The 21789-nt window shown below is 33.6% G+C and overlaps 3 protein-coding genes across 3 annotated transcripts; 1 reads left to right on the forward strand and 2 right to left on the reverse strand.

Moving 5' to 3' along the window:
* The first annotated feature begins 2025 nt into the window (after window positions 1-2025).
* On the forward strand, window positions 2026-4647 carry LOC112502831 (monoacylglycerol lipase ABHD6-like). The gene is made up of 3 exons (XM_025106832.1): window positions 2026-2776; window positions 4078-4170; window positions 4260-4647. The coding sequence occupies exons 1-3, from the start codon at window positions 2150-2152 to the stop codon at window positions 4506-4508; spliced, it is 969 nt and encodes a 322-aa protein (XP_024962600.1). The 5' UTR covers window positions 2026-2149; the 3' UTR covers window positions 4509-4647.
* A 91-nt stretch (window positions 4648-4738) lies between these two features.
* LOC112502833 (14-3-3 protein 7-like) lies at window positions 4739-10465 on the reverse strand. The gene is made up of 7 exons (XM_025106834.1): window positions 10313-10465; window positions 7752-8058; window positions 7269-7356; window positions 7026-7135; window positions 6505-6653; window positions 5457-5532; window positions 4739-5011 (listed from the first exon to the last, which is right to left on the reverse strand). The coding sequence occupies exons 1-6, from the start codon at window positions 10383-10385 to the stop codon at window positions 5477-5479; spliced, it is 783 nt and encodes a 260-aa protein (XP_024962602.1). The 5' UTR covers window positions 10386-10465; the 3' UTR covers window positions 4739-5011; window positions 5457-5476.
* A 3317-nt stretch (window positions 10466-13782) lies between these two features.
* LOC112502832 (5'-adenylylsulfate reductase-like 4) lies at window positions 13783-17795 on the reverse strand. Its single transcript, XM_025106833.1, has 4 exons — window positions 17328-17795; window positions 15361-15548; window positions 15133-15257; window positions 13783-14261 (listed from the first exon to the last, which is right to left on the reverse strand). The coding sequence occupies exons 1-4, from the start codon at window positions 17517-17519 to the stop codon at window positions 13903-13905; spliced, it is 864 nt and encodes a 287-aa protein (XP_024962601.1). The 5' UTR covers window positions 17520-17795; the 3' UTR covers window positions 13783-13902.
* Between the last annotated feature and the right edge of the window lie 3994 nt (window positions 17796-21789).

The raw sequence follows: 21789 nt of genomic DNA on the forward strand, positions 1-21789 counted from the left end.
CAAACTGTTTAGTATTCTTGTAGACCCTTTGGGACCAACAGTATAAGATAGAGATAAAATTTGAGAAGGTGTGAGAGATGAAGGTGAATAAATAGTTGTTGTGTATAAATAGTTATTGTTAATGAAGCTTAAATTCGAAAAAAGTTTATCATATCTTGTGATTATAAAATATCARAATTTTATTCGAATTTATATGATCAAATCGTAAACACAATTTATATGATCCAATCATAAACACAATCATATCCTATGATAACAACACATCCACAATATTGAAAAAGAAACATGTAATAACAAATAACATTTTTTAATGAATATAATTTCTACATACCTTTTAAAATCTTTGAATTCTTCTTCAACTCTCACCTTCTTCATCCCTTACCAAAGGATTTTATATGATTTCATTTTGTTTATTATTGAAACTTTAAAAAACAAATTTTATTAAGAAATAAAAGAAAGTAAATGGAAGAGCAAATCAAGAGTTGGAGGTTAAATTTGGGTATACAAAATTACAAAAATAACCCGGATTAATTATGAGCTATACATTTTTCATCCAAGGGAAAAAAAAGCTTTTAACATATTCAACATTTAAAAAAATCAAAAAAATGAGAAAAAAAATAGGAGGGGCTCTAAGCATTAGAAGGTGCCACCTCATTACCTTTGGTTTCTTCTTTAATATATACTAGTATGGGAACCGCGCGTTGCGCGGTAGTATGAGTGTTTTGATTAATGATATTAGGATTGTCTATATAAATATATATTAATTGTTAATAGAATCATCAACAAATCATATTCAAATAATTCGAAAAAGTTAAATAAAATATAGTTAGTGAAATTTTAATATACACACACACATATATATATATATTGAGAGAGAGATTTGTTTATTAATAAAGTTGTAAAACTAAATAAAATGAGTAATAATGACGGAAATATTAAGGAATCTGACATAAACTTAAGAATAAAAAATACTCCACATAAAACTATGAAGATTATCAATAGTAAAATAGAAGAAAAACCAAATAGAAAGAAAATAAATTTAGAGATGTATAAGATAGAGATAGAATTTGAGAGAGTGTAAGAGATGAAGATGAATAAATAGTTGTTGTGTATAAATAGTTATTGTTAATGAAGCTTAAATTCGAAATAAGTTTATCATATCCTATGATTATAAAATATCAAAATTTTATTCGAATTTATATGATCAAATCGTAAACACAATTTATATGATCCAATCATAAATACAATCATATCTTATTTGATACATAAATTGATCCACCACACAATATTATTAGAGGTGTTTATCAAATCAATATTTTGTAAATATATGTAAAAAAAATAAAGTTTGATTTTAACTTATGTGAATAAAAAATTCAAATTTAGCGAATAAAAAATATTTAAATGATCATAATGGTTATAAAGAGGTTTATTCACTTTGAATCTTTTACTAGATACTAGCAATTAAACATATGCATGTTTAAATGGTTGAACATCATAAATTAGACGAGTTGATTTTAGGTCGGGTTCAACATATATACCAGGTGTCAATAATAGGTCAAGTCAGATTTAGATTTAACATCATACTTTAGACGAGATATATATATATATATATATATATATATATATATATCTCTATTGCAACCAATACGTAACCTTCTGAGTGTTTAAATTGTTGTTACAAGAAATCTTGAGACAAAATCCATCGTGTCTTGTAATATAATACCAGACTTACTGGATCCGTCATTCTATGTTCAAGTAACATAGGCTAATAACCAATATGAAAATATTACGTCATACTATTTCAGACGTCAAGGTTGACAAATTTAGTAATTTCATGTCCACTGACATTCTATCTTACGTTTTAACAAACCAATCAGTATTTATCCCATTCAAACATGTAAACCATTATGATTGTGAAGTTGAAGGTTATAAATTTAATGAGTCAAATAATTACACTGATAAACCAATTTTTATATTTAAATTAATATAAAGCATGCAAAACACGATCCATTAAAGAGACCAATCAATGTCAACTCCTACCAAAACACATTATTTATGACCCACTTTTCTCTTTGGTTATTCCATCTTTCTCTCCTCCATACACATACACACACACACCCACACCACACTGTGTGTATTCCCATCGGCCATGACTAAGTGCTTTAGTTTCACGGCGTCTAGAAACTGGTGTCTCCGATCATCTTTCTCAAGCTCCGGTCTCCGATCAACGGTGACGGACCTCGGTGACGGCACCGTTATCCATTGTTGGGTACCCAAAACCCGTAAAGAAATCCGACCCAATTTGCTCTTGCTCCATGGGTTCGGAGCCAACGCCATGTGGCAGTGGGGGCCGGATATTATCCCTCGATTCGTCCGTCATTTCAATGTCTACGTGCCGGACCTGGTGTTTTTCGGTGACTCGTATACGACTCGTGAGGACCGGTCTGACTCGTTCCAGGCTCAGTGTGTGTACCGAGTCATGGAGACGAACTCAGTGAAGAGAATGACGGTGGTGGGGCTGAGTTATGGTGGGTTTGTGGCGTATAGCATGGCGGCGCAGTTTAAGGAGGCGGTGGAGAGGGTGGTCATATGTTGCGCCGGGGTGTGTTTGGAGGAGAAGGATTTGGCGGAAGGGTTGTTTCCCGTGAAGAATTTGGAGGACGCCGCCGATATACTTTTGCCGCAGACGCCGGAAAAGATGAAGGAATTGATGAGTCTTACGTTCGTCAAGCCGCCGGTGAAGACTCCAAATTGCATACTTGTGGATTTTATCGACGTAAGATTTGGCTATTTCCACCCTCATTTTTACTTGAAATTCATTTGTTAAAACTGAATTTTCAATTGATTTTTTTAAATAAAATTAATTTTATAAAACAAAATTAATAAATTTTATAAAACAAAATTAATAAATTTTATCGACTGGAACTGATATTATAAATACTTTATCTGGATATTTACGTAAACAACCCAAAAAAGACTTAATTTTTTAAGATATTAAATTAAAAAAAATCTCATGGGATAAATAAATAACCAAAAACGATTTGTAAAAGAAAAAGAAAGAATGAGAGAAAATGTGGAGCAGTTTCTAGATGCTACTACATTTATGAAGGAAGGTGCATCGTATCTTTTCTTTTTGCTTTTTTCCTTTTACTTTGAGTTTATATGTTATTGTAATAAAATAAATTAGTTTTTTTATGGATTAAAATAAAGAAAAAGTAAAAAAAAAAATCAATGGAGAGACGTTTGAAATGATTAAGTTTTTAAATAAAATTTTGAAACAAATAAATTATTTGACCTTCCAAAACCTGTTAAATAACTCTATACTTTCTAAAATCTATTACATACATCTTTATAACATATAAAACAGATTAATATGATAAAATAATAGAAAAAATCTGAAAAAAATGCCAATGAACTTTCATATTTTGAACGATTAAGTCTCTAAACATTTTTGAACAAAAAACACACTTACTTCTATAAAATAAAACAAATATACCAAAAAAATACTTACATTTAAAAAAGATTATTAAAGAAATTTATCTATTTACCTACAATCTTGGTAATTGATCATAATACACAAATGTTAAGAGTGATATTTTAGACTAAGAAAAGTTCAATTGCAAACATGTTTTCAATTGTGAACAAACGAGAGCACGACATTCATCATGAATAATGGACAAACTTTTTACAACAATTATGATGAATGTCGCAATATTGTCGATGAACATTCATAATGAATCTCTCTCGTGAATATCCTGGACACATGACTCAAGCTCATAGGTCCCCCGCTTCGCAACTGAACGTGCACCTATTTTAGACATTTATTATCACCAATCAAAACTTCTAATTGTATTTTTCTACCTCTTTGATATGGGCCATATATTTTACGAAACTATAGCATGAACTTCCTCGGTCCCAAATTAAGTGTCTACTTTCTTATTATGATTAACTTAATCACTAGTGTGATCATAATACCTGTGAAAAAAACTTAATCACTAGTGAAGAAAGTTTATGATTCAAGGGCACCTGTGAAAAGAATTGGTAATAACTAACATGAGTAGAAGGTGTGGGTTGCAGGAGATGTGCAGTGAACATGTAAAGGAGAAAAAGGAACTCATTCATGCTCTAGCCAAAGACCGAAAACTTTCCGAAATTCCCAAAATACCCCAGGTACCTCCTCAACTTCCTTCCTTCCTTCCCTGTATTCTCTTTCTACTTCTGAACTATTCATTCAAATATAAAATTGAAATTGGTTGCAGCCAACAATGATAATCTGGGGTGATAAGGATCAAGTTTTTCCTTTGGAATTGGGTTACAGACTTAAAAGGCATTTGGGTGATAATGCTGTCATGGTGGTCATCAAGAATACAGGCCATGCTTACATTGTAGAAAAACCTAAAGAATTCTATAAACATCTCAAATCCTTTCTACTTCCTCTTCCTCCACCACCAACCGCCACCGCCACAACCAACCACCACAATAATGGCTCACTCACTCTTGCTACCTGATCCCACACTAAAATCATCATGTTCATGCCTATTTCCTCAAAAGTTTTCTTAACTATTGATGACTCCACATAGTTCTTGTAATCCAACAATTTTTTTGTGTTATTTTGTTACCAAATTACCAAAAATTTGGTCCCTCTTTCTTGCATTTTGCTAAAGGGTTGTTTCTATTTGATGATCCCTATGCCTATGTGCATTTATTAAAAAGGATGTAAAAGCAAAACTAGTGAAACTTAAACAAACACACAATGTATATGTATATACCAAGGATTCAACAAGAATCATGACACCAGAAAACATAGATGTATTCATGAAAGAAAGAAAGAAGAGAAGGCTAACTCTAGAATAATCTCTGAGACTCTTTGACATTTATAACATGGATGAAAAGAAACAAGCCAACGGTTACTTATCTTTATGCAAAACCATAAAGACTCTTCTTGCTAAGCAATTCCACCATTCTCAGGAGCAGCTATTGTAGTCTCTTAATCATCTACTTTAAGCTAGCTCTGCAACGTTCATCTGCCGGTTAGTTTTCCGTGTACAACTAAGAAAAATGGAAAGGGAACCTTGATTTTCATTTTTCAAATTATGCTGCTATGGTGTATTGTATGTGGGGTTATTCTAAAATCTAAATGAACCCCGTCCCATTTTCGCACCACACAATCAACTTTCTATTTTTACATTTCCAATGCATGATATTTGACCACAAAATTAACCCAAAAGGGGTTCATTTAGGTTAATTTAGCAATGCCCAATTTCCAAATCTGAACCCGTACGATTTTTAAAAAACAAAGATGATTGTTGTAGTTATGATACGAACGGGATTCGGAGCTTGCTGACCCTTAAACCAAAAACCAGACGGAATAGTAGGTATAAAGTAGAGGGTGCAAAGTGTAAATTCCAGGGCTACATATATCAAAGAAGGGAAAACGCAGATACGGCAGTGCCTACCGCTGTGAATTGTGATTGCTTTATTTGCTATCTGGCCTGCCTTGAGGTTCTCCCGCCTTGGAGTGTTCACCTGCCGCTGTTAAAAATAAATTACAAATAAATAACAACTTCACCACTTCAGTCAAATGCTTGGGTCTGATTACAAGAGTGCTATCTTAATATAATAAAGCAATAATTGTGTTAATAGCTTAATGAACTACTACTGAATGGGTAATTCTTCACAGTGAAACTCTCGAGGATGCTAACCATCTCAGACTAACAATTGCAAAAGCAAATTTGTATATACTAAATCCATCAAAAATATTAATCATGAGTAAATTTTCTATATCCAAGAACCAAAATTAGGAACTAATGAAGATTTAGTCAAACACGGATTGCAAAAACTAGATCCAGGATAGATTTTACTCACTGATCTAGTATTGAACATAATACAAGTTAAATTAGGCCTCTGTTAGTTTCACTATATATACAGGGCTGTAAATTTAGATTTTTAAGCAGTACTTGTTGACTAATATTTCTAAATTGCTCTCTTTCAGACCCTTCTCTGTTCATCTTTAAACAACGTCTATTCCAATCTGATGTAGATTTTCGTTCACTGATATTTTCAAGAAATACAAGCTCTATGTAATGAGTTGCCCATACAGTTACTGCAACTGATTGCCTTGAAGTCATTAAACAGTGCAGTCCTATTTTCATTTCTTGAAAAAGATTGTAAAACAAATTACATCATGAAGGAATGGAATTCAATTCCATTCCATGTTCAATCGGTGAACAATGGAATCTATGGAAATGAATTGAATGGGTAGGAATGGAATTGAATCCCATCACATATGCAATGGAATGATGAAATCCATGAACGGCTGGTGGAATCTATGAAATTCGATTCCCTTCAATGTGCAAACCAAACTGCTGAATGGGATTTGCTCAACGGTATTGGCCAGCATTCCAATTCTTTCAGATTCCTAACAGGGCCTTAGGTGGTTAGACTTAGATCACCACCACTTTGATTAGTTACTTTTTTGTGTTATTTTTCTGGGGTGGAGGTTACCTCCCTCTTCTGAAATATCCGAGGTCCAAAGAGTAAGATTATCCTTAATCAACTGCATAATTAGAGTGCTGTCCTTGTACGATTCTTCATCCAGTGTATCAAGTTCGGTGATAGCCTCATCAAATGCCTGTTTAGCCATATGGCACGCCCTGAACAAGTTAGAAATAACCCACTAAATCAAATGAAATATCGATTGTGATTCAGATTGGAAAAATCAGTACTAAAGGCACTTTGACTTTTGCGGTCAAATGAACTACTCTTCAAAGTGAAACTCAATATGGATTTGGATGCAAATTTCAATACATTAACTTAATTTTATTATGTCTTATAAACTTCTAGTCGTAAACAAAATTTTCTTGAAAATAGAATCCACTTTAACAACTGAGTTGGAAAGTTGTCCATTTGACCAAAAAGTCAAAGCATTATTTATTTATCTATTAATTGTTGGAACAGAGGGAGTTGAGGAATTGATGTCAACATTGACAAAGGCAAGAAACTCAAGAATGACACGATGATTAAACCTTTCAGGGGAGTACAATATCTCGTAGTAAAAGACCGAGAAGTTCAAAGCCAAACCAAGCCTGATTGGATGCGTAGGTGGCAGATCAGATGTAGCAATAGCAGTTGCAGCCTGCAACGTAATATAATGATCCAACTAACTCTCTACTTCTGATTATTAACATAAAAAATGAAGAAGTATGACTAGTGGATCACTAATCATATATGGAAAATGGAAAAAAGAAAATATCTAAAATTAAAATAACCTCGTAAGCTTTATGCGACTGATCTGTAACCTCCTTACGATCATTCCCTGATTTAAATTCAGCTAAGTAACGGAAGTAATCCCCCTTCCTGTTTAGATATGAAGAGGTCAATGAATCAGAGTGTTAGTCTCCATGCAAAATTAATATAGAAACTAAATGGACTAAAAATCACAAGGGAGAATCCTGCTAGCAATAATACAATAAAAAAAATAACATATTCAGACACCATAATGATACTTTCTCAAATCCCATGAAATTGCAACAATACTATTTCGCAAGCATATTCGAATGGAACGTTGTTGATTTTTTTGCATATACATAATCAAGTTTGGAGCAACCTTTTTCATCCAAGACTTCATTTGATAACAAGTTGGTTGGATAAGCAGAGGCTTTTAAACATGTGTTATTGCAATTCTCATGAGATATATGAATTGAGTGCATTTTGTGGTAGTTAAATTGGTTCTCTATAATCTAAAGACTCACATCTTATGATAGAAGACAGCAGATTCTCCAGATTTTGATGATGGGAGCAAGTGGGAATCGATTGTAGAAAGTATGTCATTGCATATTATCGTAAGCTCATCTTCCACCCTCTTTCTATAATCCTTTATCTTTTTCGCATTTTGCTCATGACCCTTGCCCTCTTCCTTTTGTTCAATAGATGACAATATCCTCCACGATGCTCTTCTTGCTCCAATCACATTTTTATATCCAACAGACAACAAGTTTCTCTCTTCCAGAGTCAGATCCACATCCATCTTTGCAATAGATTTCATTGCTTCGACCATCTCTGAGTCATAAACAAGAGCATAAATAAGAAAACATTAGCAGAATGTCTAACTCTAAGAACTTCAAAGAGGCAACATAGATTTTAAAGGGCATCCTGTTTTCAGTGCATTGTTCGGCATAGATATATACAAGTAATTTTTACTATAATACAGCAAAAGAAATGACCTTAAAGCATAGACATGCAATAATGCAGTTAATGTGAGTCAGTTCACCAAAGACTGGAATGAAGTTGCTTCAACCATAGTTCACACCTAACCCAAGCATCTACAGTTTCATTACTTTCACAAGAAACATGTTTTTACCATCTAATTAGGTCTCATACTACATACTCCTTCCATTTGAAAGAAAAAGGCACAAGACTTGACTAATGGCTAGTTTTACAACTTCACATTGATATGCATTCTCCCCACTAAAACCAAAACCAAAGCCAAACTGACCAAGTAAATCCCACCCAAGAGTAGGTCTCTGGAGGTTGAGATTTATGCAGACCTGACCTTTACCCCAAAAGACATTCTTTCCACTAAGCTTGTCAAAATTACATTACCAGTTATAACAAGCACTATCACAACAACAACAACAAAAAAACAAGCGTTCCATCCCAAACCAGTTGAGTGGGCTACAAATAAAACCTATTAAAAATTAGAAAAAGCGATGAAACATGAATAGCATGCTTTTGTGCTCTCTATATAAAGTCAATTGCTTATATACACTATGCTCCTTGAAATCTCTTTGTTGCCCCCATGCTGATCCTAGCGTCCTCCTATGGCCTGTCTCTCCTAATCCCCTCCTCCCTATCCATGTCTCCTCTTCCCACAAAAGCTTCAAAAGATCCACACCAAAGATGAGTCAGATTATAGATAACCATCCTCATGTGTTTGTACATCCACCTCAACATTCACACTTTTGCTACACCTCCATTTTGTAGATGTTCTTTTTAGTGGCTCAATATTCACACTCATTGACGTCCTATAAACTTACCTTGAAAACTTTAGTCATGTTTTATGGTTGCAGAGTGCTTCTAATGTTTGCCACTACTTTATCCCCCTCCCCTTACATATGACTGACTACCATATCAATTTGTAGCGAATATCCTTTTCACCCATAAAAATTAACTACAATGAATGTTCTATATTAGTTGCAACATGCGTCTTTGTGGTAAACTTTGAAGCTAAAATTACTCGGTTGCCCCTACTATTATTACATAATATGATCCTAATTTGCCTGACCAAAATTTAACTTCAGTTTGAAAAAACTACAACTTAATAATATCATACACTTCATGTTTTTTATGACATTTCGGATATTTGACTAATAAAGTCCAGATGAATTACTTCAAAACAAACAGGTTTGATTCTGGAAATCAAACTGGACCTCTTTTTTCGGAATGCAGGGAGTAGGTGCATATAGTAATTCTGGGAGTAACAATAGCACCCCAATTTCATAAAGTGTTACAAACAGACTGAGGCCGCAAATATCTAAAGAAGAGCATAGCACGAGCATGAAGTATGACCATGGAAAGTCCTTGAAAAACTCCACTTCTAGGACATTGCCTTGTGCCAGCTATTACAGCCACTTGTTTTAGTTTCAAAATACACGTCAATCATTTTTCAGTTCTCATAGTAAGCCAACTTTATAAATGAATTGTGCAATCAACTTCCATCTAGGATGAAATTAGATATATTAACATCTGAATTGAAGAGATGAGAAGACCAAATTCACACAAAACACCAATGTAATTGTAAGTAATCAGCAATCTTCTGATCTCCACAAAGGTTTCAAATAAGAAGGGAAATATAGACAAATTGAGAGCCAAACTCAAATCGAACCGAATTCAGAAGGCGATTAACTCTCACTCGGTGGAATCTGTTCGAAATTAAGTGATCGTTATAATTATACTATAGAATCATGGAAGTAAACAACAGTTTCAGTCCGTGTGAATTTTGAAAACAACAGAGACGCATATACACACAGATACCTGAAAATTTTGAGTCTGGAGAAGAAAACCCCCAAGGAATCTTCATGAAAATGCAAGTACAAGAGGATAACGAAAAACCACAACAACAAAAAAACAGCCGGAATTAAACTTCAAACGAACACATAGATTTGCAATTTGTAACACCTAACAAGCATCTCGAAACTTAAAAGTAAGAAATCCATTGGCCAATTATGAACAAAACTGAAAACCTTGAAAATTATATGAAACAAATGAGCAGCGAAGGAATTTTAGGAAGGAAGGAAGTAAATATGAATAATACCATCGTATCTCTCGGCTTGCTCTGCAATTCTAGCAAAGTAAACATGGCGATCTCGCTCCTTCTCCGTATCCATGGTGTCTGCAAAAACCCTCTTTTGTCTTCAGTTGGAGAAGTGACGAAATTAAGGCAGGCAGGGTGGTGACTGTAGAAATTAAGAGGACGACGGTCAGCATATGGTCCACTTATATTTTATGCTGTTATTATTATTTTTTATTTCTCGGTCCTTCTACTTCTCTGATTCATCTATTTTGTAGTATTTTAGTTTTATATAACCTTTTTTTAGGGAATTGGAATTTTAAATATGTAGAATTTTCAATTATAAAAAAGTATTTTTTATATATTTTAAAACATTGTTGTAAAGTAAAAAAATTATGAAATGCCAACTACCTCTTGATTTCAAAATCTAATGTCCTTGGATTTCATAAAATTTCAAACATGAGATTGCAATGAAATTCAATTTTCAAATCTTATCAGCCTCGTGTTCGGTTTGCAGGGATTTGGATTTAAATTTCATTAATTATATACCATTTAGTCTGCATATCAAATGAAATCTACCTTAAAATTCAATCTATACATTTTAATCAAAAAATAAAGTCATGACAACACAATAGTTGATGGAGGTGGAGATGTAATGGTTGTGGCCGTGGGGTTGCAATTTGCAAGGGAGGTGATGGACCGGACCAGGGTAGTTGTGAAAGTGTTAGTACGTTATGTAACATAGCTCGTATAATATAATCAAATAAAGTATTCAATATTAAATTTTGCTGAATATTTTAGAAACGAATGTTGATTTGTCAAAACAACTTAAATATGAATGAATTGTAATAAAATTAAATTAGATTTGATTTGATTAAAAAAAATATTTTTTCAGATTTTAAATTTTATATTTTAAGAAATTGTTAAAAAAAATCAAACAACAAGATCATAAATACTACACAAAAGGATGCATCGAATACGTTCGAGTGATCTGAACCAAAATATATTTGGAGGTTGTTTGTTTACTTCTCAATAGTTTCATTAAGAGGCAACCTCTGAATTGTTAAGAGGTGAATCTTGTTTGGCAAAAAAAAGTATGTCTCTTAATGATTTTAAAACTCTCTGAATGATTTTGTATCATGGATCTCCCTTAACCATTAAGAACCCTAATTTCATTGTACACAATTACCAAATAATTATATTTCATTTTGCATTATATCATGAAAGTTTTTCAATCATTATAACCACTTAATCATTTTACACCAAACCATTCAACAATTATCAAACAGCATTCGATAAAAAGTATGACAAATCCTTTTCCAAGAAAAATATTATTAAATTAAAATCTAGAAACATCATAAAATTCTGTTGCTCCATTTATTGTAACATTCATATTTAATGATTATTGAATAGAGAGTAAGGGGCTGTTTGGCAGTTGCTGAATGGTTTTGTGCAGAATGGTTAAGTGGTCAGAATGGTTAAGAGGGTCAGAATGGTTAAGTGCTGAATGAAATATGGTTGTTTGGTAAATGTTCTCTGAATGATAACAAATTACCATTTTAACCCTCTGTATGATTTAGTACTGAATGAAATATAACTGTTTGGCAGATATCTGAATAAAACAATTACTTTGTAAATGTAACTACATATTTCATATTAATCCAAACAAACATAACATTACTTGTTCAAAACAAGTTTTCATATTAATCAAATACAAACGTATCAAACACTCATATTCCTTGCAGATCAAATAGGTAAAGATCAAAACAAGAATCAAGGGACCATGGAACCACATAGCCCAATACCCCTGAAAATAGCAACCAGCAAGTTGAACAGGAGAGGGAAGAGCATGATAAACCCTGTGTGTAACTTCATCTAGATCTCCTTCTGGTCCCTCTGCCTAATAAGCAATCATCAATGCACATATATCACTAAGCTATAAACCCTAATTATATCATCAATAATGATCAACCAAAAGTCTGAACATCAATTAGTTGCAAATAAGATGAAGCCTACATCAAAGACAATCATTCACCACACATGAAGAAGAAGAAAGAAAGAAAAAGGAACCTTATGACTGAAGGGGAGACGGCGACGGAAATACGAGGAAATACGGTAGGAAGCGAGGAAATACGAGCTGCTGGAAGACCGGAGACGGCGACCGGAAGAGCGACCGGAGATGGCAACCGGAAGAGCGATGATCGGGGAGGGGGAAGACGAAGACCAACGATCGTGGGGGTGGGAGGCGATGTGAAGGGCGTGCTGTATAGAAGGGGCTGTGCGAGTCCGGCGACGAGAGGGTGGGGGAGGGTCTTTGAACGACGGTGGCGACGGTGGGGGAGGGTCTTTGAACGACGGTGGCGACGGTGGGGGAGGGTCTTTGAACGACGGGAGGGTCTTTGAACGACACTCTGGTTGGTGGCGACGAACGACACTCTGGTTGGGGGAGAGGGCGATCGTATTCGTAAGGTGGGGGGAGGAGGCGACGAGAGGGWGGGGGAGATGTTGGGGGAGAGGGCAAATATGGAAAAAGAAGAGTCTGAATGGTTTAGAGAGCCCCTGGATGCAAAATGGTTAAGAGGTAAAATGTAACCATTCAGAGTATTTTTTTTTTCCCAAACAGCCTTGACCTCTTAGCGATTAAGAGGTTGGCTCTTAATGGAACCATTAAGAGCCAAACAAACAGCCCCTAAATTACAAAAAATCCCCCATATCTTTTACTAAAACTCTGATTTTCGTCCTTCAAAATTTGAAATTACATTTTCAATTTGGTAGGTTTCATTTTGTTACAATTTTCATCCTTGAATCCTGTCATTAACGGTTATTAAGTGTCTATCACCATCTTACATGCAAGTAGTGATGGCCAAAAATCGGTCCCAGACGGTCCCAAGATTTCTCATAATCAACTATAACCGGTCCTGATCGAATAGATGAAGACCTGTCAGGCTAGTTTATAACCGGTTATGAGCCGTCGGTCCTGATCCCGGTCCCACCCTTAAAGAATTATTTTTATGAGAATGCGATAACATCTTTTAACTGTAGTCATTCACATGTGATACTATATTCCATCACATATGATATACATACTATACTAAGTCAGAGACACGGACGGCCTTTGGCGCGACCTACGTTGCGGGCCAAGTAATCCATACACCACTGGGCTCCCTCACGTATATTATCCCATATGATAAAAGGTATTTTTGATGTGATACTGTAATCCATCAAATATGATGCTAAATCGAACCTTTGGCGCTACCTAGATCACAAGACACATCGTCCGCACACTGCCGTATCCCCTTGCATGTATTATCACATGTGATAAAGAACATTCTCGTATTTTTGTAAGACAGAGACGTTCTCGTTTGAACCTCCACCTAAATCGAGAATTTATAAATCTCAAATGCTTATTTTTGATGTTTTTATTTAAACCTCCGACCACCCTATCCCTAAATACAAATATTATTTAATTATAATGAAATTATACACATTTTTGGTTCGAATACGGATCTCTCATTTTCTTCAATTAACATACAATTTGTAATCTATATTACATTAAACACCAATTAAATTAGAACAAAACTTTCGTATCAACAAAAAAGAACATCAAATCGATCTTACTGCTTACTGCCACCAAAGAAACCGACGTCCATGCAACCAGTAAGCGAACTAAATAACTGTATGGCTCGATTCAAATACCCAAAAGGGTGTTCCCACAAGCTCCTAACTCGAAACCGTGTTGTTCGAGCATAATGAGCAGATGTGACGATAAATGGATAACTTAGGTAAAGTGACCGGAGAACCACGAATAAAGTGGCCAATGCTAGATATGTTTCTTGCCGGAGCATACTTTCCGGCGATCTTGCCCATGTAAATGGGCATGTTTCTGGCTTCTTGTTGTTGTTGTCGCCTTTCTCGTGCACCCAAGTGTCCATTTTGTCTAGTGAGGTCGTGTCGACCGATTCAGCCTCGATGCCTGATTGCAACGATGATAATAGACAAATTGGTAACTTTTAACTTTAACTTGAAATCTTTCCCACAATGGAAATACTGCAATTTTCATAAGATATCACAATGATTCCCTCCTTTCCTTTCCAAAATAAGTGTAACATTTCTATTTTAATTTGTCCGAAAATAAGTATTCATTTTCAAAATTAAGTGTCTACTTTCCACTTCTACCCTTAAATATGAGATAGAGAAATTCATTGCTAACTATGTTATTAAAGGTAAAATCTTCGTTTGGTTACTCCCTCCGTTCCAAATAATATAAGTGTCCACGTTTCTATTTTAATTTGTCCCAAAAAAAATAAGCGTCCACTTTCCAATTCTACCCTTAATCATGAAATAGAGAAATTAATTATTCAATCCACTATTAAAAGTAAAATTGTCATTTAACTAATTAAAATGCAATTACTAGTTTATAAAACATTTATTATGAGAAGGAATAATTAAAAAAAAAAACTAATAATTATATATCTACAAAACCGTTGGCCTTTTTTTATTGTAAACATCTATTACGAGAACAAAGAAGTAAATAAAAAATGTAATAATTACACATTTCTAAAATCTTTGCCTTTTTTTATTGTAGAAAAATTGTTATGGAATGGAGGGAGTAATTAAAAAGTGTAATAACCACACAACAATAAAACCTGTGCATATTCCATTGTATACATCTTCCATGGGTAACGGGCAATATTTACATATTTCTATAGTTGTGTGCCTTTTTTTTTTTTTTTTTTTATCATGGACATTTATTTTGGGACATAGGGAGTAACTTTCGTTGGACGGAAGAAGTATGGTCGTAACAAAGATCCATTGTTTGATATTCCATAAGGACGCTCCCATACCTGTAACATCCGTGTAGAACGCCACAAGAGAACTCAAACTACGGGAGCCATGATATCGTGCACGCATCGTCGAGTTTAGAACAAAGAGAGTAGGAAACCCGTTAACTCCATATTTCGAGAGTATGCTACACAAAAATTCTAAGGTTACTTCTCAAATCATATAAATCCGACAACAAAATAGAAATATATCTTTGAGGAAACATAAATGCAAGCATGAAGTGTCCAAACCTTGACTTTACGACGAATTCCTCGATTGCAAAATGAGGGATGGAAGGATACAACAAAGACATCACAGATAAACTTGGTCTAAAGATCGTAGAGAATGGACACCACGATGCATAAAATAGCACAACTATGTAATCATTAGTGTTGGTATCGACCATACTTAAAGCCTTCTGCAACGATGCTTCGTCTCCCTTCAAATAAAAACATGCAAATACCATTAGTTTATCATCCAAAACGGCATTTGTTTGGAATAAAGATATAGGAAACAACCTCTTTATCCGTCGGGCAAAGGTCACGTCTGCGTACATCCTACCCTCCCAGATCCTACCTCTATGTGGGATATACCGGATTCGTTTGGTTTTGTTTGGTGCTTAGGAGAAATAAAGATATAATTGGAGTTGGATGTAAAATTTTTTTAGAGATTTTAACTTTTGATACTCTATTTTAGGAAAATTATAGCATATCTGTCGAAGATGCTCTAGAAGTAAATGAATAGCATCCAATATCCCATTGAACTACAATCATCACGAACTGTGAGTACTAGTATTAGAATATCCACCCGAAATAGACACAATATCTTACTCTATGTATAGTTTAAGGAAAATGATTGACTATTAGGTAAACATCTAAATAACCCTCCCAATGGCAACACGAATCTTATGAATCAAGATCAACATTATCACAATTTTGTAAAGATTATCAGCAAGAAACACGAAGATGTTGCTAACCCACCTTGAAAATAAAAGAATACCCAAAGCCCACAATATCATCTACCGACCAAATGAGCCACCAAATGGTTTCAAAACCGAACCAATCTTTCTTGAATCGTGTTTGTTGGAATGCAGCCTAAGGGGCCGTTTTACAACACAAATCGGGTAAGAACTAACCAAGTAAGAGTGCCGTCTGGGTAAGCGCTGACCAAATGAGCCACAATAAGTGTTGACCGAACCACTGATCAAGTCAGAAGTCAACCCCTTCCTTATTGGGTCAACATCTCGATCAGCATACTTTTTTTTTTTTTTTTTTGTAAAAGTGTCCGGGCCAAAGCCCGACTAATCCCCGGCAATTTTGGAGGCTAAACATGGCCTCACTTAAATGTCGCCAACACTCCCCTCCCAGGGCTCGAACTCGGGTTCATGACTATGCCATGCCCAAGCCTTTACCACTAGGCTGGAAGGTCTTTGACTCGATCAGCATACTTGCAGGTGGTAATCACTAATCAACATCCCTTCTTACTGAGTAAACAACCGCCAAATCAGATTGTAAACCAGACTACAACTTAGGGGCGGTTTGGTTGATTTTCCATTAAGTGCTGTATGGATAAAGTTGTCTCTATGGATTAAACTATCTGTATAGATTAGAAAGGTTTTTATTTAGAAGAGTGAGAGAAGGAGCGTGTTTTTTAATTGGAAGGGCAGTTAGAAGAAAAACTTGGCTTTCTACATAAAGCTCCCTCCTAAAAGCTTACTGAATAAACCACGTTCTATATCATTAAGCCTCTACCAAAAAGTCATGTATAGCTAACCGAATAAGCTGTTAGTCCCAATAAGCTCATTAAGCTGCTAACAAACGATCCCTTAGGGGTCAGGGGATCTAGTTGGGAGCCATAGTTAGGACAATTAGAAAGGATCCTTTTCTTGTTTCTTCCATTTTTGGTCTGAATTTATGCTTAAAAACAAGACAACCTTCTTCTATATGTGTGCTATTATATTCACATGTGAATCATAACAATCGACCATGAATTTATGCAAATTGCTGAACAAATCAAAGACTATTATTAAATTCGATAACACCCCTGATTTATATGAACATAAAATTTGACGACTTCTTAGAAAGCAGTCAAGATTGACTTTATCAAGAGATTGAAACCTCTAATTGGTGTACGAAACAAACACCCATTTGATCATAAAAACAGAAACATAAATTGAAGAACAACTATGATTCATAATGATTCGAGTGTGTTCAAATACCTCAATAACACCAAGAGAATGATCAATTCCACCCAGCGGACAAACCGACTCTTGAAATCCAAAGATTGAAGCTTTAATCAACTTCGTAGGGCAGACATAATTAGAAACCCTAGGAAGCTCATCGGCGCAGGTTAGCCTAACAAAAATCACCAATAGAATCAACCCAGTTCGCAAAACCCTCGTTGGACTCATATCTTTCGTTGATCTCGATATATACGTATAGATACACAGAGATCAATCAAATTCATAAAGAATAATCACGAAAAAACCCCCCAAATTTGAAGGGTTGGGTGAGCCTGAGGCTCCGATAAACTGCAATTAATTTGCATAAGGATGCATTTCTAGGTTGTTCTTAGTTTCTACAGAATCGAAATCGAAACCCCAAAGTTTTCTGAAACTTTTAAGGAATCAATTTGATGAACGCATAAGAATCAATGGTTTTTCTTCTTATTTTTTGGGGTTTTCAAGACTCGAAAGAGAAAGATGATGATTACACAGTGTTAACTGGTTTTATGATAATTGACACCCACTATCTGAAATTATCGCATAAACCCCTTTAACTATACAATTATAGCTTTTTAGTCCCTGTCTTTTTGATGAATTAAAACCTTAGCTTAAACCAAAGTTGAACAAGAAAGTAACCCAAGTTTTAAAATAATGCGAGACGTAGCGAGTGTGACGGCGCAGTCAAGCCTTAAGTTTAAGAGCATGGATTTTTTTCAAAGCGTTTATTTTAGGAGCAACGACTATGGGGCATGGATTTTCCCAAACCGTGACTTTTGCTGCAAATATGAGTATCATATATATAATAATACTAGGTTCGATCTCGTGTATTACACGGGGTATTTTAAATGAGAAAAACTCTAGACATTAACTCTGAAACACAAGAATTCAGAGTTCTATTGTTAGGCTGGAAAATAACTCTGGACTTAATTTTGAATAAGAGAAATTCAGAGTTGTCTTCTAATGCTAGAAAGTATCTACGAGCATAACTCTGAGTTACAAGAATTCTGACTTCTTATAACTTTTTTCCGGGTAAATTGCTTTGTGCAAAAATGCTTTTAAAATCCGAATTTGAAATTTTAAACCCGATTTTGATGACCACTCCATAGTTAAATTAAGAATTACAATTCTGAATTTCTCAGAGTTATGTTGTAAGTATGGAGACTACTACAGAGTTAAATTCAGACTTACAACTTTGAATTTTCCCAGAGTTATGTTATATGTCTGGAGGCCACTCTAGAGTTAAATTTAGACTTACAACTCTGAATTTTCCTAGAGTTATGTTGTAAGTCTGGAGGTCACTTCAGAGTTAAATTCAGACTTAAATTCAGACTTACAACTCTAAATTTTCCCAGAGTTATGTTGTAAGTCTGGAGGCCACTTCAGAGTTAAATTCAGTTAAACCACGAAAATAGGAAAAAAAAAGATGTGTAGAGGGACAATGTCACTTAAATAGACCTATTTGAACCGTAAGTAAAAATTGTGTCTAGATACATGTTTAGGCGGGAAAAATCAATAACCGTCGCACAGAAACATAATACGTGTCCCTAAAGTTACTTATTTGTTAGGTGTATAGATATATACACATATGTTTTCTACTATTATTCAATAAGTCAATAATATTAAACAATTTAAATTAGGTTGTATATTTAAGACTATTAAATGTTAATACTAAAAAGGTGAGAAAAATAATCAAATATAGTGTTACAAAAACCGCGTATTGGACCATGACGTGCTACATGTTTATCGTGACGTCAGACACAAGTTTGAACTACGGCATACCACAACGGTTGTCGCAGGGAGCCTTCTAAAACACTGAAAATAAGACATTTTATATAAACGTTATTATATGACTGAATAAATAGAAATCGAACAAACCCATTATATCACGTCTGCAAGCAAAATCTGAAAGAACTAAGATGTATGCAAATCAAATTTCTATCCTAAAGATAAAAATTTCGTAAATACCTCTGGCTTAATGATATAAGAAACATGTTTATATCATATTTCATTTTCAATCATCAGAGACAAATATTTACCAAAAATTATTTAATTAATTATCATTTTATTTGCTAAATTTACAAAAGGAATAAAAACTTAACGTGTTAGAATTCATATTTTAAGAAAATAATTTTGAATTATCTGATAAGATACATATTTGTTTTTTTATCAAGCATACCATGTTCATAATTAGTTGCAAAATGACCAGTATGTTGTTCATTAGTAATTATTATGTTTGTAGTTTTTATTTTACATATACGACGATGTTTAAACGTCATAAAAATAAAAACTAGTAACAAATTATATCGTATTTATCTTGATTTTGTCGTTAAGCATGAAGGTCTCTATCTATACTATATTATAAAACATTTGACAAAAACTCTTAAAAGCCATTTTTTATGCGTAAAGTAATGTTTATTGACATATATTATTTAAAATTAAAGATTACAAGTAAGTTGTATGTAAGTACAACTTATTAAAGCTTTATGTTTGAATTCATATAGCTGATAAACATCTCATTTAAATATAAAAAATTAAAATATAATTAGGATAATTATTGAGTTTTAATAAAATACTTAATTATTATCTTTACAAAAAATATATTATTAACCAAAAAAATGAATTAAAAAATACACAAAAAAGGAAAAAAATTAAATAACCATTTTGATACCAATATCAATATTCTCTTTTCAATTTTTTATAATATATCTTCATATTTATATGTTATTCAAAAATAAAAACATTCTTGTTTTCTCAAAATCATATAAAATTGTATTATAACATCAATCGAGACAAAAAAAACATAAAAATCAAAATATATTTCGTTGCATTGGGCAAGTAACACTTCTAGTTTTTTTAATGGGTTTACCATTTTAATTTGATAATGAAATTTGGTTGAATAAGTTTGGACCAATCATTTAATGGTTGGTACACAATTGTTGTATGTAATCAAATGATTGGTAGGGAATCATAGGTTTAATCAAACTTATGATTTTTTGAATTACTCAACCAAATAATTATATATTTAATAAAAAAATTATTTAAGATTATATACTTATTTTAACAAAAAGTCTGTATAAGGTTCGAAACAAACGCATCTATAATTCAATAACAATAACCAGCTATTTCAATTTTGTGCAAACGAGTTCCACCAAAAAATATATTTTATGTTTTTGTTTTTTTAACATTTTTATGTTTATTTAAGACATGTCCTCTTCAACCTATTTTTTTAATCATTTTACTCGATTAAATTTATAATGTTTGAGTTTGTAATTGTACTTTGGTTGCAAACGAAACGAACCAATCCAATCTTTTAGTTAAAATATGAAAACCCCATTAATAGATATCTCGGTCAATAATTTTAACCATCATGTATGTAATTTTGCTGCAAACATTATTGATTTTAACCATCATGTATGTAATTTTGCTGCAAACTTTATTGATTTTGTCCTATGTTAATGTTGTTTTTGCATTTTTATGGGTATAATGGTTTTTTATAGGTATAAGGGTTAGTTGCAAACGACGGTAGAAATACACAATTAAACTTGTTACAAACAGTTTAGGTTAACTAAGAGATAAGTTACATATTTATTATCATGTTTGGAATAGATCAAGAGTTATGGTCCAATGTATTGCAACCCCCTAATTTACGTTACGTAGATTATACGACAACTTACTTAACTTATAAACCTGAATTCATCATACATTACATGGAAAAATAGTGTGCATCAGAATAATTTACTACATCTTTAACTGAAATAACATCTAGACTTAGACAACCTATATGTCTAATGCAACATAATACTTGACCATTACTATAATGTTGAAATTTGATACACACGCCACCCATAAGAAGCGGACCACATTGTGTTAAATGTTACTATTCAACTTTAACGCATGTCTTCATCTGATTTACTGATCCATACAAGTTTGCACTCTTCATTTCATCCTTTGTGGTTGAAGTAGACACTTGTTATCCTATCTTATCCTTTTGTATGCCAAAGGAACAATAAAGGAAATATGACACTAATAAAATAATGTCTACAACTTATTTTGGCTGACATGTTGAACATGTTTCCATACTAGGATAAGTTTATCAAATTAATTTACAAAGTTTATTTACCTTCTTCAAGAAAGTTATAAGATCCAAATATTCACTTGTTTGAATCCCCTCATTATTCTCTTTCAACCAACTTTGGGTGCATACAAGGACCTCCACCATTTTTGGACTCAAAGAGCTTCTAAACGAGTCCAAAATACAGCCGCTAGTACTAAAAGCGGATTAAGATGCTATGCTAAATATAGGTATTACAAGGACATTTGTAGCTATCATAGACAAAATATTATACGTATTAGCATTATCCTTCCACCAAAGTACTACATCAAATGAGGGAATCTTTGGATTGACAGATTCGTAACAAAATATCTATCAACATCATGCATAATTTACTGCACATCC

This window comes from Cynara cardunculus, unplaced genomic scaffold, assembly GCF_001531365.2.
Source record: "Cynara cardunculus var. scolymus isolate 2C unplaced genomic scaffold, CcrdV1 Un_Scaffold_2015, whole genome shotgun sequence".
In the NCBI taxonomy this organism is placed as follows: Eukaryota; Viridiplantae; Streptophyta; class Magnoliopsida; order Asterales; family Asteraceae; genus Cynara; species Cynara cardunculus.

Coding starts and splice junctions, on each gene's coding strand:
- LOC112502831 (XM_025106832.1), top strand. CDS start 2,150: ATGACTAAGTGCTTTAGTTTCACGGCGTCTAGAAACTGGTGTCTCCGA. Junction 2,777..4,077: donor TACTTGTGGATTTTATCGAC/GTAAGATTTGGC, acceptor TGTGGGTTGCAG/GAGATGTGCAGTGAACATGT. Junction 4,171..4,259: donor AAATTCCCAAAATACCCCAG/GTACCTCCTCAA, acceptor AATTGGTTGCAG/CCAACAATGATAATCTGGGG.
- LOC112502833 (XM_025106834.1), bottom strand. CDS start 10,385: ATGGATACGGAGAAGGAGCGAGATCGCCATGTTTACTTTGCTAGAATT. Junction 7,357..7,751: donor GCTGTCTTCTATCATAAGAT/GTGAGTCTTTAG, acceptor ATATCTAAACAG/GAAGGGGGATTACTTCCGTT. Junction 7,136..7,268: donor AGTCGCATAAAGCTTACGAG/GTTATTTTAATT, acceptor ATTACGTTGCAG/GCTGCAACTGCTATTGCTAC.
- LOC112502832 (XM_025106833.1), bottom strand. CDS start 17,519: ATGAGTCCAACGAGGGTTTTGCGAACTGGGTTGATTCTATTGGTGATT. Junction 15,549..17,327: donor ATTCTCTTGGTGTTATTGAG/GTATTTGAACAC, acceptor TTTTATTTGAAG/GGAGACGAAGCATCGTTGCA. Junction 14,262..15,132: donor GTTCTACACGGATGTTACAG/GTATGGGAGCGT, acceptor CGTTGCAATCAG/GCATCGAGGCTGAATCGGTC.